Source organism: Cyrtonyx montezumae, unplaced genomic scaffold (assembly GCF_038088225.1).
Source record: "Cyrtonyx montezumae isolate F1298 unplaced genomic scaffold, pur_monq_1.0 scaffold_4, whole genome shotgun sequence".
Classification (NCBI taxonomy): Eukaryota; Metazoa; Chordata; class Aves; order Galliformes; family Odontophoridae; genus Cyrtonyx; species Cyrtonyx montezumae.
Window position 1 is genome coordinate 22738588 of NW_027072045.1, and position 17596 is coordinate 22756183.

The 17596-nt window shown below is 43.0% G+C and overlaps 1 protein-coding gene across 4 annotated transcripts in view; it reads left to right on the forward strand.

Annotated features, from left to right (window-relative positions):
- The first annotated feature begins 341 nt into the window (after positions 1-341).
- Positions 342-17596, forward strand: part of WAPL (WAPL cohesin release factor) — a 62019-nt gene continuing 44764 nt past the window's right edge. Inside the window, exons 1-2 of one of the 4 annotated variants that reach the window (XM_065746773.1) lie at positions 342-602; positions 3525-4048. In XM_065746773.1, coding sequence (XP_065602845.1) covers positions 3547-4048 — 502 coding nt within the window. In that variant the 5' untranslated portion in view covers positions 342-602; positions 3525-3546. Of the gene's footprint in view, positions 603-653; positions 757-900; positions 991-3524; positions 4049-17596 lie in introns of those variants that run through there. The other 3 variants (XM_065746772.1, XM_065746774.1, XM_065746775.1) reach the window with 3 other exon arrangements.

Below are 17596 nucleotides of genomic sequence, written 5' to 3' on the forward strand. Positions count from 1 at the left end.
TCACGCTGCATTTGGCTCGTGTGCTTTAAAACTTTTTTGCAGACGGGAAACACAGCAGTGGGACAGACGTGTTGTGAACCATCTTAGGTTCCACAGTCGCGACAAGGTTGCAGGGGCGGTGTACGCCTCCCCGCGAGCCGCCCTGCACGTTGGGCCTACCGAGGCCGGCCGGGCCCGCGCGCCGCCCTCCTCCCCACATGAACTACGGGTCCCGGCGGGCGCCGCGCGGGGCGAGGCGGGGCCGGAGGGGCGCGCGCGTGCGCGACGGCGGCGCTGTCGGTTGAGCGAGGCGGGGTGCGATTGGCTGCGGGCGGCGGCCGGGCGTGGGACGCGCAGTGACGTAAGGAGCGGGGCAAATGGCGGAGAGATGGTCCCGGGCCCCGTCCCGAGAGCGGCGATAACTGCGGCGCGGAGGAAGAGGCGCCGGAGGAGGCGGCGCCGGGGGACCGGAGAGCCGTGAGGGAGCGGCGGAGGAGCCCCGTCGGGCGGCGCCTTCGGTCGGGCGGCGGAGCGGGATCGACGGCCGCAGCCGCGTCGTCGGCGGCGCCGCCCGCAGCGCGCCGGGCCCGGGCCCGGGCCCCGCCGCCACCGCCCAGGCCGAGGTGGGTGCGGCGACCCGAGTCCGCGCGGGCGGCGGCAGCGGAGCGGGCCCCGCACACCGGGCGGGGAGGAGCCGGCGGCCCCGCGCCGCTTCCGGGGCGGCCCAGCGGAGCCCGAGGGGCGGCGCCCTCCCGCGGGGCAGCGCGCGGGGCCGAGGTGCGGGCCGGGCCGGGCCGGGCCGGGCGGGTGTAGCGGCCGCCGCGGGGCGCCCTGGGCTGGGCTCGGAGCTCCGCGGGGCGGGGGAGGGGACGGCGGGAGGGGAAGTGACATCAGGCGGCGGCGGCGGGGGGGTGACCCGGTTCCGCCGAGCCCCGCGGGGGGAGGAAGGGAAGGAGCTGTCACCGTGGGATTTCGTCAGCCGCCTCCCGGCCCGGCTCCGGCCGCGCTTATGTAAGGGCGGGGGCGGGTGGCGGCGCTGCCTGGGGGACTCCGAGCCCCGCGGGGCGACGCCGGGTTCTGCGGGCTGCTCGGCCCGTGCAACGCTCCGAGCGGGAGCGGGGGTGGGGGGGAGGTCGGCCCCGTACTCGTCTCGCGGCGACTGAGGAGCGGGGGAGAGCCGTAACGGGCCCAGAACCCCGCTCTGCTGGCGCTCCGGTACACGGAAGTACGTCGGCGTTTCCTGATCTTTAACCCCGGTCTGAGCCGTGCGGTGTCGGTATTTCCCCGACGCTTATCTGTTAGCCTCTTCACGTAATATAGAGCGTGTGTTTGAGTATTGACCGTTTGATTCTAAACTTCTTGCGAGACGAACTTGTTATTCCCGTAACAGAGGTAATCCGGGTTGTGTAACTCTGCTCTCTGAAAATGAGGCCCTTCTGACTGCAGCAGGCTTCTTTAGGAACTGCAAACCGCAGGCGGCAATTTAAATATATCGCAGGCGCTGAAAATGTCGGGTGCTGGAGGGATGTGAGTCAGGGGCTCGGGAGGAAAAAGGGGCTTTTCAGGAGTGTCGTGACCTTTAGTGTAGGAGTCATACAGAAATTCAGATGTTGCTAAATATTTCAGTTTCTGTAATTGTAAAAACTGACTTTTCCTGTGTAAAGTATGTTGGTGTTGCAGTTCTAAGTACTTCGAAACATCAACAAAGTAAAGCTACTGAGTTTGATTTGTTTTGTTAGTTGCCACTGGGGAGACTTAGTTTTGCTCTTGGATGGAGACTAGGAATTGAGAGCTATCTGCAGGGGAGTGAAAAATCCCTTGGTTTTGCAGCGATATTTGGAGCAGTACGCAGCAGCTTGTGTCACTGAGAGAAGGGTGAAGGTGGGATGGAGAGTGACTGCTGCCTGCAGCACTGTCCATTCCTCTGCGTTCCCAGGAGCAGTCGGGAGCAGCCTGGCGCTTGCCAGCAGAAGTAGGGTCAGTAGACAGGCACGTGCCTCTATCATCCATCTGTTGAACAGCCAGGAGAGCGTTCTCCAAGTAGTTATCCTGCATCTTCTGCACTCAGTACCACCTGGTTCTGAAGCTCAGACTTGATGTTCTTAATTCCCCTAGCTCAGAGATGGTCTTGTGAGTTGTTCAGTTCATATAATAGGGGAAAATTGTCCTGATAAACAGAGGCTATTATTAGTGAGACAGTCTTCCTAGAACAAGGTGATAGAACGATGGTTCTGGAAATGGTCTGGCTTTTTTTTGGCAGAAGCTGCTCTGTTACTTCAGGTGGAGATGAAAACATGGTGGAAAGACAGCACGTCACTTATTCAGGGAAAAAGTACTAAGAACAGTTCTCAACAGATAGTTCCCATAATAACTTCAGTGGCCTCTTTTTCATACACTTTACAGTAAATGAGGGCAGTTAACACTTTCTAAGTTGGTTTTCTTTGATTCTGTACTTTTTAGAAATGCCCTTCCCCCCCCCCCCCGCTTTTTAGCAGGCTTTTCTTCAGAATGGAGTGCTTTGAGACAGAAAGATGGACTTGATTAGATTGAGACTGAAAGAATTTCCAATTCAGTTCTTATTGATGTATGGGCCAAAATGTAAATAAGATATATAAAAACCCAACAAATTCTGGTTTATAAAAATTACACTTGTTTTGTGTTATGTTGCCATTTGTCCCATAGCTTGAGTATTTGTGTTGGGAAGGAGGGGAAATGCAACGAACCGGTCTGTCTTCCCTCTTGAGCTGAACAAAACTAGGAATAGAACACATGCAGGGAACTGTTTAAATTTGTTCCTGTTTAATTTGTTTATATTTAAACTCTATTCTTCTGGCAGAGCAAGCTCTGGATCAGGCTGCAGTTGTAGCTGCTGGTAGACAGTCATGGTTCTTGCTGTCTCACATAAGCTGACCTCCATGCTCTCTGATGGGGATTTAGAAGGGTCTCCTCGTTCCCTTCCCTCAGTCTTATCAGTCTTGTTTCTGGAGGGTTGCTATGTACCAATCCTGACCATGAGCACGCATGTCATATGAGCAAATACCGTGCTTGCGAAGTGAGCCTGAGTGTGTGAGAAGAGCAAGGGGTGAAGTTGTGGTGAATTAGTATCTGGAAAGTTTTAGCTAGAAAGAGTCTTTCTGAGAGCAAACTGGACTTGAGCAGAGAGCTTCATGTATAGATATGTTTTCTTTTGATATTTCATGAAGGCAGTACCATCTGCACGTGAAAACATGATGCTAGAACAAAGCAATACCAGAAAGAATATATGGATAGCAGGTATTTTGGAAGGATTTATCGTGCAATGTCTTGATTAAATACATGCAGATAGCTTGGCTTTGAGTTACGTTGGATGATAAGCTAAATGCTGTGGAAGCATGGGGCATGCAGTAGTGATCATATCTGGATGAACTGGTCTGTAGAATGGCGCTGGTGATGCTGCTTGTGTTAAATGTTGAAGCTTGGTGCTTATAGGCCCAGCAAATGGTAGAGTTGCAATCAGTTGTGCTCAAAAGTTTGTGAATTTGTTTCTTTCGCTTTTTTTCCAACAGAGAATATGAAACAGGAGCCAAAATGACATCCCGATTTGGAAAGACCTACAGCCGGAAAGGGGGAAACGGCAGTTCCAAGTTTGACGAAGTGTTTTCCAACAAACGGACCACCCTTAGCACGAAATGGGGAGAGACCACCTTCATGGCCAAATTAGGACAGAAGAGGCCCAGTGTCAAAACAGATGTTTCCGAAGTTCCTAAAAAACCCAGAGTTGAAGATGAGGTAACGGAGGATCCGTTTGGGTTTGACAGTGATGAAGAATCTCTTCCTGTGTCTTCAAAGAATGTGGCACAGGGTAAAAGCTCCTCTCAGCTGGACGCGAATGAAGCTGCTCAGTCTGAGGACTTCACTTCTCTACTTGAAGCCAACAGCAAAAGTAATCAGGCAGATAGTGGAGAAAACACCGCATCCAGCAAGCAAATACCTGCTGACAGTACTGCTCCTCTCATGAAGGAAAAGAGCACAAGCAAAAACGTGGAAGATGGAGAATGCAAAGGCAGCAGTGCTAAACCCGTATCTGCAGGTACATTTACTCAGCTGTCCAGATAGCTTTGTTGTTCAGTTTTTACTATTCTTCATTTAGACTCTATGCTTTCTGAAATCATTTATGTGTTCAAACTGTTGGGCAACTCATAGGATGCACTGTTAACTAAGAGCACTGGTAAACATCTCACATTTTGCATATTGATCTGAGATCCTTGGTACTCTTAATTCTTGTCTCCGCAGATTCAGATGCGATATGTTAGTCTACCTTAAGTAGAATGGAATAATAACCTTATTTTTCTAAAAGAAAAATGGTCTTGATCCCAGTGCTTTTGTCTTTTTATATATGGGATGGGTTGGCAGTAGTACAGAATGCCTTATTCTGCAGCTACCAGCTCTAGTTCAGTGAAGGTACACAGTCACATTGATGTAAGTGCACACATACCTCATCATCTGCCTATTTAATGATTTGTATGGAGAAAGCAGTCTTCTAAACTTATCTAGAGGTTTGTTAATTTTCTTAATTACCACATCTTTCTTAATGTGTATGTGAAAAGCCTCAGATTTGTAAGACGTAATTTTGTTAAGCTTTTTTAGGGGCTGTTTCCAGACCTGAATCGTGAGATATCTTTATGCTTTAGAGTGCGAATTCACAAAACATTGCTTAGGCAAGATCACATGGCATTACATCTCATTAGAAGTCTTCACATAATGGGCTGATTAAACTGTAGCTTCTAAAATTGGGCAGAAGATCGCATTAGATGAACCTTGATGAAGCTGACACCTACTGACTTGCTCTGGATTATCATAATCAACTTTAATGAGATGTACTTATGTAACTTTGAATTCTCAGATACTGTTAACTTATCCTTGGGATCAGAAATTTGAGTGGACTTGTTCACTTCATAATGCAATAGACAAGGAAGATACCAAGTGGTGCAAGATACTCACAGCTCAGTAGTTTTATGAGATAATCTTATTCAAACAGAACCAAAACGTGGTGATAGAACTTTTGTTTGACAGACAAATTGGTGGGATATGTAGTTTCCTTTCAATTTTACTCTTATTTTCCTGCTGGAATATTTCTGGTTTTCACGTGGTTTTCTATGGTATGTTTATCAGTAAATACGGTGCACTCTCAATCTGGGAATACAGTTTGTTTTCCTAAGTTTGAACTTAGTTTTCTTAAGAGATGGGAGATACTCACCCCCCCTGCATTTACAAGGAGGTGAAAGAGGAATGTGTTTTCCTGGTTGTTGATAGCTGTGCAGATTTTAGAGTTAAGTGACTTCCATGTAGAGAGCGTGTTTGATGAGTATTTTTTGTGTTGGAGGACAACGTATGCAAGCTATGGAAAGAAAATTTGTAGTATAAGAAAAGCCAGGAGGAACAGACCTTAACAACCCCTAACTTAGGGGGAGGTTGCTTAATGGTTCACTGAGTGCCCGCTCGCCTGGCATGCTTCAATGATATGTTTGTTACTGCAGTCAGCCAGGAAGCAAGGGACAATGCACATCTCGGCCTGGTAATGCTCTTCTTTCACATGGCTTTCTTGTGAATGGTTTAATCTTCATTTCACCTATTCTGTAATGTTCTTTTATTCTGAAATTAATTTCAAAGGAAAATGTATTGAAGTATAAGAAAACCCAGACTGTAGCTTTGATGACAGTGTTTATTTTGGACAGGTAATATAAGTGAAACATAGAGAGTTTGAGCAGATAACATGCTTGTGTGTAGTAACCAAAATAAATATGTGGTCCCTGAAAATGTCAGTGGGAGCACTGAGTAATTAGAGATGGTGGTGTAGTCAGCCAGTATAAATATGGCTACTTCAAAAGCTTCTTTGTCATGCTGATGATTAAGCAAAGTTTGATGGTACTGGGCTGTCTTTCAGACCTGAGGACAGTTAATTTTTTGTTGGCCTGTTCTATCCTAAGCTGTATAGTGCATGTATTTCACTGCTTACATTGCCTTACCTTCTCCATGTTCATTCTCACTTCGGTGACACTTGAAGTCTACCAGACTCAACCAAACTTGTAAAAGAACTTATAGATCCTGAAGACAGCAAGTTCTACCATTCCTGAAGAGGGAAGAAAAAGAAAGAATAGTGTTAATAGTCCCACTGTGAGAGAGACTGCAATGTGAGCTCAACCTTAACCCACATACGGTGGTGTATATCTAGTATAGGAAACTAGGTTGTATAGGTGTCCACATTGCACTTGTTTCAAGTGCAATTTCTAGTCCTTGTTATGCTGGTGAATTAAGAGAGATGAGCCAAGGTCTCAGGACTTCCTGACAGCACATTCTGTCAGTGTATTGTAATCGTTAACTCTCGATTAAGGTGAAAACTGTGTCGGCAGGCTGAGGGTTATGCTTCCCTGTAACTTTGCTCCAGGTGTACTTCTTTGCCTCAGCATTCATTTCTTTGGTTCTTAAAATGAAGGTGTTGCAACATCAGTTAATTTTAACTAGTATTTGGTGTTAGAAAGTAGTCCCTTTTTTCTGTTGTTTCAATAGTTGTGCAACTGTCTTGTAATGCAGTTGGGGATCTTTATCTTTTATTTAAAATGGCATGACTTATTGGTCTTTTTTCTTTTCTTTCCCAACAGCCTTCGGGTTGTAGTTGCAACAATCTCGTTTGAAAGGCTTTGAGAAGGTCTTAATATGGAAGGCTTCTCATAATCTTTCCCTTATGTCGCTTGATCAAGACTTAACGTGGTCTGAAGAATGTTCATGAGTAATGCTGTATGTAAGAGGCAATTGGCAGATAGGAGTTTAGGTAACTCAGAAATAGCAAAAGAGTATTCAATGTTAATAGCCACTGTTAGGTCACCTTTAAGGTAGAAGGACTTGGTAACTGGAAAGAAATTGGTGTCATTGTAAAATAGCTTAAATGCTAATTCATATCAAGCAGAAATGCAGCGATTCAGTAGTTAGCAGGTAAACTTTTTATGAGCGAGGCAGACTTGTAGTGGGATAAGAACAAAGCGGGCAGATCCATGCTTATTTAGATTTCTGAAATAGCTTAGTGTTTTTTTTTTTCAGCGTTAGACTTGCTGTCGTTTATGTGTCAAAGAATAATGTTTGACACTGAATCTACCTTCGCTTGTGGTTTAATATAAAATCATCTAGAGCCTTGCAGAGCAAATTGTGAAGTGCTAGTTCTAAAAAAAAATTCTTTTGTTAGAATACTTCAGAAAGCTTTACTTTTGCAGTCAGTGTTGCCCACTTTTTCAAGTGCAAAGTAAAGTCGAAGTTTGATGCGGTTTAAGAAATGGTACAGCACTCTGTACTCATATTAGTGTATGGGTATACTTCAGATTGGTGTAGCCCTCCACCCCCTTCAGTGTAGGGAAATGCTACTTGTGTGCCTCTGGTTTTCTTACATGCTGAGTTTGAATTGTGGCTGTGGGTGGTGGGACCACTTCCATCTCTCGCCTCAAGCTTTGGGAGACTCAGGGCAGTGTCCTGTGCCTCAAGCTTTGGGGGACCGCTCTGCTCCCCGGTGCCCATGCATCCCCTTGGAAATGGCACCAGGGTCGGGTGGTGCTTCAGGTGTTTGGGTATGTCTCGTCTGTCCATGCCTCATTCCTCTTTCTGGACTGTGTAATAACACTACTTATTTATCTTAATTCTATGTTTAAATATTTTAAGTAAGTATTTGAAATGGTAGAGTGATTTTAAAATGCCTTCTTGGTGTATAGTGCAGTGTAGGAGTAGTGTTCCTTTCTGCTGTGCTGTGCTAAGTGTTTTGGTGGATACTATCTATGCGGTGTTGTTTGAGTTTGTGGTTTGCTTTTCTTTCTTTTTAAAAGGACAAACGTCTGCATATCAAGTGTTTGTGAAAACTCTCCTTATTTTCCCCTATCATAAAAAGTATTTGGGAAAATACTGTGCATTGTCACTTGCTGTTGTGCAGTGGTATTCTAACAAAACTTTGGTTCCAGTGTTCTTTCACTCTTGGGACCATAAGGAAAAAATGTGGCTGTTGTGTGCTGTATGGGTCTTAGGTATTTCTTAGTGTTCTTAATGCCCTTGTTTCTCACTAGGAGCTTGTGCACATACCAGTAGCAAATCTCAATGACAAATGCAATCTTGCTTAATAACTTCATCTTATGCAATGCAGGAGTACGTGATAGAATTTTGCTTAACTGCTTAGTGACTTCTTGTGCACAGAGTCTACATTTACTTAGCTGCCCAGAAAGAGTACCGAGTGGATAGAATAAGGTGCAGAAAACTGTTCTCAGAAGAAGATAGTGCAAACCATAGGGTCTGTTCCCTGTGGGCTGTCCTGATAGCGCACCGATGGATGTGTCTGCAAAGCCTCTGCATCCTGATTATGTGGGTGGGGTGCCCTATCTTGAGAGCTAAGTTTCAGCTTCTCAAGTGCAAGGTTAGCAATACTTCAAAATTACACTGGGCAACGAGATTTGTCAGCATCTTTGTTGTTCTTTCGGAGCTTCTATTTTGTGTTTAACTGCAGCACGGACGTTGAAGATAATAGTTAGACTCGAGTGATCTTACCTTATCTTCCTTTTGCAGAGTTGTTTAATGCATTTTGTTTACTTGTTTGGGAAGAATTTTAGTTATGTTCTGTCCAAAGATGTGTACCTGTAGAATTTCAGTGTGGAAGAACTTATTTGGGTGGCTGTGGTTATGCAGAATGTACAGTTGTTGTTTATCCCCCAGCTCTCTCCTTATCATGTTCTTATGTTTCCTCCTGTTCGAGCTGTCCCTTCTCCCATACATGCAGAATACTGTGGTGCTGGTTGTCCTTTTTCAAAAGTAAGAAAGGACTGAAATTCTGCTTAAATTATAATGTGTACATTTACTTAATTAGCAATACTGGAGAAAATGGAGTTAGAGAAGGAAGCCTCTGGTTGAGTGAAGGTATCTGAACACGAGCTTCTCTCATCTTTAAAAAGTTGAAATAAATGCATTCAGAAGAATTGTTGGGTGCTTCCAGAAGAAGGAGTCTGCTAACACGCATACCTCTCCAGCTGGCCAGGCGTGCAGGGGAGTAGGAAGCAGTTGGTGAGGCAGCCATTTCAGGCTCCAACTGCTGAGATCTGTAGTACCGTATTGCTACTGTACCATTAGCTGCATGGAAAATGTTATTTGACTCCAAGCTGTTAGTTCATATTTTCTTTTAAGAAACTGCAACCGTATTCAGTAAAAGGTTTCAACTTATGGATGAATGGTGTTTGAAGCCAGGATGACTTAGCAGTCTTAAGAATACAGTTTTTAATGATTATTAATGCTGCTGTATTATAATGTGCTTTATTACTCTGTTTTCGGAAGGGCTTGCAATTCAGGAGTTGGTGGAAACAAGCATTTATTAGCATGTGCCAGCTACTTGTGTTGCTGGTGACACTTGGTCTTATGCTCCCCGCGACGGGGAAGCAGTTATCTTGCTGGGTCTGCTTTCTCCTGCTGCTCCGAGCAAGCGATGCCCTTCTCAGTTACCAGGGAAGAGTAATGTGGCTGTTCTGCTGCATTTTCCATCAGAGGTGAGGATGTGAGGCAGCTCATTCAGGCTCTGAAAACTTGTATGGAGTACAGCAGCTCTTCTGACGCTTGCCTTTGATGCTACACAACTTCTCATCGCTTCAGGACTGTTTTAGTTTTAGATTTGTGACCAAGTAGTCCTGTTGGCAGTGTTGTACAATTTTTCAAAGCTTATTTCTTTCTGTAAGTTGAAAAACAAAATGTGTTTAGCATTGTTTGCTATAACTTGTTTGTCCTGCACTTGTGAGAGTTGTGAACTTTGAATAGGGGTAGGGTATAGACATTGCTATGTTGTATGTTATTTTTTGTTGTTACTTCATGCAATGTTGTCTCCTGAGTTGCATTATTACTGGGTGCACTTCTCTTGTGAGTATGTACTTTCAAAGCAATCAGACTTTAAATGAGGTTTTCAGAATATTGCAGAAGACTTTTAGTCAAAACTAGGAGGAAGAATGAAGGAATTACAGGCATTTCAGCTGTAAAAGATGTAACTCTAAGGCTATACCTGCAGTTTGGTTGCAGATACCTATCTGGGAGAACGAAGGGTCAGTGTGCAAGGGATTGTTTGGAGAACTGAATGCATTAGCTTGGTGCACAGTAACTGAAGATGCAGTGAGAGACCAGTGACCAGATAGACTGCCTGGTCATTGCTTGTCCAAACATTGGAAGATGGGAAAAGTAGCTAGATTGTTACTAAGGAAACAAATGACCGAAAGGACCTCACCTCTTCCTGAAGTGTTGAAGACTGTGCCTGGGACAGACATGGGTGGTTAGGACTGTGAAGATCTCCAGTGCAAAAAGGGAGGTGGTCATGTCAACCTGCCCTTGCTAAGAAAGACCTACATTTCCAGTGAAAAGTAGGGATTTTGTTCTGACAGGAGCCATCGTTTCTACATTAAGCATGTGACAGCCTCTCTGCTGTCTCCACTATGAACGGGACGGCTGTGTCTAGGTGATATGGAAAAAAATACATGTCTACTGTCTCATAAGCTGTATGTTTAGAGTAACTAGATGAGCTAGGAGCTCTAGTGTAATCGAGAACTCATTAGTGTGTATCTTTCAGAACAGTACATTTGGACTTTCCAGTATAAATTACTTCAGAATTTTCATATTTAGAGTGTACAAAAGGGAAAAAGAGAAACAAAATATTTTAAAGAAAAATATATTTTTGTGATAGCAATAAATTAAGTCTCATCATTTTAGGGTTTTTGTGGAACTCTGCAAAATAATACAGAACTTAAGGCATCTTCAAGGAAGCAGATCTGTCTGTTCAACCTGAATATGAATTTGTTGCTGAACTCATTTCGATTCAAAGTGTAGAGAGTGAGCATTACTTAGAGTCTGTAATCATGGCTTTGGGATATGGTGGTTCTATAATTTCAGCTGTTTTGTTGAGTGTCAGCTATGAAACTGGTCTTGAGAGTGTAATCTTTTGAGGCTATTATGCATCTTCTGTTTATGCCTGCTAACACATCTTGTGGGCATCGATGGATAATGATGTTTTATCTAAGTGGTAAATTTTGCCTGTTTCTTAGAAATATATGTTTTATATCCATAAGCTTTTTTTCTGTGTTTCCCAGCTGTTCGATTATAGGCAGAAAACATAGGAAAGGAATTTAGTCTGTAACCTTTTCTCTTTCCCAACCAAAATATTTTATTTCCCATGTACAGTAGAAGAGAGAATTTAATGAAACTCATTTTCATATTTGGAAAAAAAAGAGTGGCTTTTTTTACAGTTAGTAAATCTGTCCAAAGCAGTGAAGACACTGTATGTCTTGGTTGGGCTCTCTTCCCAGAAATGAAGAATATGATACAAGCACCGGGTAAAGATTTGTCTTTTCCTTTAGCTTTGCCAGCTTCAAGTTGTGATGTAGCTTTATGCTCTGGAAAATTGGTGAGAGTATAACTGAACCATAATAAATGTTCCTGAATGTTGAGGAACGTCCGGCGGAGCTCATAATGAGCTTACAAACTGTTCCCTCCATCTTGTGTCAGAGCTCTGTTTGTGTACTGGATCCTGTTAATGTATGTGCCCTCAGTAGCTGGAGATAACAGATAACCAGTCTTTACTTTTAATTGTACCACCTGCCTATTTGGTGTTTTCTTTTTCCTGCTTTTGCCTCTGCCTGGATCAGATGTCATTTGGAGAGAAGCAGATGAATATAAAAGTTGGATTCATGCCACTGCCTGCCCTTAAATAGATGTCATTGCCTTTGACTAACTTGAACGTCTATGCATTCGCAATAAATTCTGTGAATTTGTGTGGCTAATACTGAAAGAAACCTGGTTTAAGTCTGTAGCTTAGCTTCCTGTGGATAGCAATTTAATCATGTTCTTTTCAGTTTTAAGATGAAGGCTTTTCCAGCTGGCTGCACAGCAGTGAGGGTGGATAAGGTCCCACTCAGCATCAGTGAGAGAAGGCATTATGTCTTTCATCCATAGCTTCAGGAAACCGTGGCTATTAGTCACGAATAACTGGTGGAAATGAGAGAAAGCTAACCTAGAGTTTGTGTTAGTAGCACTAACCTTCAATACTGTCTGCTCTTTGTAGAGTAAATAGAGGAAATAAGCATTAATTTTGCTTACGTGTGAGTCTTTTGACATCGCAGCCTATTTTAACATCAGGATTACAAGACTAATGTAGGTTGTCCTTCCGGTCGTGTCCTAGTTAGCTGGTTTTGGTCAGATTCCGAATGCTAAGGAAAGATGCTACAGATGCGTTGCTATTAGAAGTGCTGCGGAAGATGGAGTTGAATTGATTCATCTCCTCTTTCACCTTCTCCCCTCTGAGCATGCCTATAGAGAACATGCAGTTAGCAATGGGTGCCTAATCCTGTGTAGGGCAGCGGAGCAGCAAGGCAGCACGAGCAGTGGCATGTGGCTTTGGCCAGGCGGGTTGGAGCTGGGAGGCTGCTCATGGTGCTGTGCCGTCCTGCAGCTCTTTGAGCAGAAGTTTGTGTCAGGACTCGGTGTTGTCACATGCTGAGAGGCCGGCCTGCGCTCAGAGTAACTTCTAAGTGGCAGTAAAGCCCTAAAGCTCTATTGCTGAGTTGTTAACCAAGGGTTGTAGTGTTTGACTTGAGGCAATTGGTGGTGGTCTGGAAATGACGATTTGATTTTTGTGGAGGTGAAATTGATGTTTTCAGCCTTAGAGCTGAGCTGCAGTCTTACAAGTTAAATGGGGATTAGATGGAACTGAAATAGGGACTGAGGTGGGTTATATGTTTGTTGGTGTCTAGTTTGGATGATGGGATTTTAGCCAACAAGAGTATTAGGTTTCCAAAAGGATTTTTTCCCATCCACTTTGTTTAAGATTGCATCTTGGTATATGTTGTACCCTGAGCATATTCAGGCCATGACATTATTCTCTCTTGCAGGTTGTTTAGTTAATGGCAAGAGTTGATCTTTTATAGGAACTTCAGTTTTCCTTGTCAAGTGGAAAATCAGAATCATAAAATGTCAGATCTACAGAGAGAAGTGGAGGAAGCTGCTATTAGGACTTCCCCATTCTGCATTAGGACGCTTGCTGCTTTTAGGCCCTCCCTGGAACAAATGTTGACTAAGTTTGAATTAATGCAGCTGTAAACACCATTTTGGTGAACCATGAGCAGGAACAAGGACAGTGCCATAATGTGTACCCAATGCTAGATGTGCAACACTGGCTTGTTTCGCTGTGGTGTCATTGCTGTAAGTATTCTGTAACATCATCATTGATGGTATGACAACTGAGCAGCTTGAGCTGTGTAAAAAATTCCAGTATCTCTGAAGCTATCCAGGCAAAAATCTAAGGAGATATAGTTTGTCTTAATGGAATGAGTGTGGGAAAAGGGTCAGAAATCGTGGAAACACTTTGAGCTCCTGAGATGGCTGTGCGCCATGCAGTGCTCCTGTCCTCTTCTGCCTTCCCCTTTCTTCTCCCTTCTCCCCAAGTACTTTCAGGTGATTTCAGGTGTTTTCCAGCTGTATAGTCTTCCAAAATCACCATACAGAAAGCTTTGCTTGAATTACTCTCTGGTAGTGTTTGAGCCATGTGAACAAAGTAATTTCTCAGTCGTCTTTAGTTGTCTGCCCACAGTAGGAAAAGTTTGCGTTAGTATCAGTGGTCCTGCTCAACTTTTCCAACATAGCAGTTGCTCTGGAAAGCTACTGGACTTTATTTTTTGTTCTTTAAGACAATATGTAACTAAGATAAGAAGCATATTGGAGGTGATCCTCCAGTCTTCAATTACTGTTATTTTTATGGATGATGCAAAGTTGAAAAGAAAGTTATTCTTTTTACTCTGCTGATTACTGGAAGCCTTGTAATTTTCTTTTTTCAGACCTTTCACCAACTCAACAAGTCTTTGTGGTGTTTTCTGCTATACGACTGAAAGAAATGCTTTGTGGGAGAGATCTCTTCTTTTTCCATATAGTATGATGAAGTAGTGGTGCTTCTGAGGACTGTGAGGAAGCACACTTTGAGGCAGATACCTTCTAAAATAAGCATCCATCCTGCATCTCACTCTTAGTGAAAAAATGAAGTTGGAATCTGTGACATCTTAAAGTCAGAATTGTCAGAGAGAGCCGACTGAAGGATGTAGGTGTAGAATCTAAATGAAATGTTGTGCTTTCTTTAAAAAAAAAAAAAAAAGTCTGGAATTGCATTCACCCTTTGTCCATGACCTTAAAATGAAAAGACAAGCAGTAGTTGTAGAGCTTGTCATTACAGCCACAAGGGCTGTTCTGTTCTGTTGGATATATAGACTAATATTTAGACCATCTATCTAATAAGTGTCTGCTTATGTTAATCATGTATTTGAAGAAGAGGTATGAACAGAATATTCACTTTATTTTCATCTAGTCTAAATGATGTAGCTTTAGGTGTGTGTTTGTTCAGTCATTAATTTACTGTTGGAAAAGCCAAGGTTTATTACTGGAATAACAGTGGGATTTTGAGAACTTGGTCATATTCATGCATCTGGAGCATTTTTTTAATATCTAGATAAATATAACTTGATTCCCCTCGCAGTGTTTGAACTTGATTTTTGGTGTCTAATGGTCATCAAAGCTGACTGGAAGGTTAATCACCATAGTCACCTGAAATGAAGTTGAGTTGTGTGCATCTGACTGAAAATATCTCTGTGTGTTTAGTGGGAAGGAACAGGAATTTCAATTTTTACATTCGTCAGCAGTTCTTAATACATCCCTATCTTTCTACTGATGTAAACTAGACCATAAAATAATGCAAGGGTACATATGTATGATCTGATAACCTTATTTTGCACACAGTCAGTTAGATTGGTTCTCATACTATAGTAATTAAGTTCTAGGGACTTAAACGCCAAACAAATGACAATTAATGCAGAGGGTTGTTATTGTTTTTAGGAATATCGTGTTAGCACCTGGAAAAAAGACTCTAGTGAATTATACTGTTATGTGATACTGCTGATCTGAAATTACTTGGGAGATTTCTTCTGGAATATGGACCTCAAAAGAGCTTAATTGCAGTGAAAATCAGGAGGAGAAATTACATTGCCTCTTCTAAACCACAGAGTATCTAATCAAACACATATAATGCTTCCTTTTTTGTATTTTCTCTGTCAGTAAATTGAAATGCTGCAGTTTCCTACAGTCCTGCTAGCTTCTGCTGTGATAGTCAACACAGATGGATACAGTAATTTTTAATATCGAGTAGATTATCAGGATTGCTGATGTTGTACGCCTTTGGTGTAACTGAGTGATTTGCAGTGAATAGTTACAGGGGCTCCAGCATGGCTGCTGTTGATTCACTGCTGATGAGGAGACCAGGAGGTTGACCAAGTACTCCTTGAGGAAGTTCTCACCTGAATATGGTATTGTTTAGTTTTCTGCTATGCATTATGACAGTCCAGTTTTAGAGTTAAACTTTGTCTCTCATACAGAAAACAGCTTACTTGTTAAATTTTTCATCAACCTTTTGGTAGCAGTTAGTGTACTCTCTAAACTTTATGGAGTCTGCTTTAGATAGTGATCTTAAGTGAAGGACCTAAATATGTTACCCCTGTGTATCTTTCCTTTATAAAAACAGTCTTTACCTATAAATAACTCCATTTTGTTCTCGGGCTCTGGAAGTTTCAGTACTTAAATGCATGTGTGTGTTACAGGGTTGTCATGCTTTTTTATGATGTTGTAGCAGCAGGGTGTTTAAAAATGACAGTAAGATTTTTTTAGGTGTAGTTTGTTAGTTCATTTGTAAAACAATCACTTGTGGCTTTGTTTTTACTTTTTTTTCCCTGAATATATATATATATATATAATATATTTTAGGTGTGGTAACCTGAATGTATGAGACGCAGCTAAATATTTGTTTGATCTCCTCAGTTTGTTTTCCAGGTATGATATTCCCTGAATGAGGAAAGGTTGAGAGACCTGGGACCCTTTGATTGGCAGAGAAGGCTGAGAGGGGTTCTCATCGCTGCTTATAGATATCTAAAGCGTGGGAGTCCAATAGATGGGACAGGCTATTTTCAGTGGTGTGCAGCAGCAGGGCAAGAGGCAGTGGGAAGCTGGGACACAGGAAGTTCCATGCAAACACAAGGGAGAACTTCACTGTTGGAGTGATAGCAGGATGCCCAGAGAGCTTGTAGAGTCTCCTGGAGGTTTTCAAGATTTGTCTGGGTGATCTTTCAAGATTTACCAGTGTGACCTGTAGGGAACCTGCTTTAGCAGGGCGTTGGACTCGATGATCTCCAGAGGTTCCTTCCAACCCCTGCAATTGTGTGATTTTATTTTGTGCTTTACAGTATAAACAGTAGCTGTGAAGATAATGGTTGAAGCTGTCCGAGTTCTAATGGGACAACCAAACTGACAGATAAATCAGAATTTGTTTTTAAATGAGTACAGCTGGAATGTAATGTGTGGATGTGCAGGTTTATTCCATTCTTACCTTGGGATCCTGGTATGACATGGTTCTTCATCCTTAGGATAAAAAACAAAAACATGAACATTGCCTTTCCAGGGGTGTACTGAAACTCCTTTGTAGCAATTCAATAACAAATTGAGAGAGCAAAGACTGACATATGTTAAATGTATGCATTTTAAAATGTAAAACTATGGAATAGGAGCATTAAGACCATAAAATGAATTGTATCAAGATTTGTAGGTTGAATTTGCTGGGTTTTGTGCCTGTGTACTACAGGAGCCTTCAGCTGCACAGTAATGAGACATGGGGGGAAGGAACACGTACGCTTTCGGATGCCATAATATTGTTTGGGCATGTCAGGTTATTGCTAGCAGCAGGTTGAAATGTCAGTAAAAAGATCTCTTGTAATATGTACTGATAGTGAGAGACCAAGATTGAATGAGATTCCATTGGTGAGATGGCTAGGATTGATGTTCTTTAGAGAACTTAGTGGTACCTTTTATGTATGCTGTAAAGTGCTGTAAAGACACATTTAGATATAAAATTTATATAAAATAGATTTGTTTTGTTTCTAGCTATACCACTTGGATAAATGGTATGTGATGAAGTTTAGTGTGATCAGGACTAGTGCTAAAGGATGCTAAAGCCTTTGTATTAGTGTGAGATTGGAAAGCAAAAGCTTGGGAGTTTGCTTGCTGTAAGTGGAGTGTCCTCCATTACTGTGGCATTCTGTACCTGTTTCTTGACACGTTCTCTTCTAGCGTTTTGTTTTACTCCTCCCTGTCTCAGATCTTTCTGTCTCTATGGTAGTTTGTCACGTGCTGCACTTCCACGCGTTATGCTCTCCTGCACTCCAGCCAGGCTCCCAGCCTTGAGTCTCCAGGCCCAGGCTGCCCGTGTGGTGAGTGCTGGTAGCTCAGTAGTAGGAGGCACCCTGCTTCCCTCTGTGGTTTTACTGTTTCACAGAAGTTCCATAGGAGCTTCCTGGAAAAAGGATGAGCAGAGTGAATGCTCTTGAATGTTTTCTTTGTATGTGTGTGAGTTGCAACAATGGGGTATGGCAGATGCAGATAAAATCTTCATGAAACTCAAATACCGCATCCATGGAGCTTTTGTTGGTGTTCTGGGAAACCAAAAGCAATGATTTCTGTACTAGAAGTTCTGTCTTTCCTGGTGTTACTGTAATGTGAGTGTTGGTCA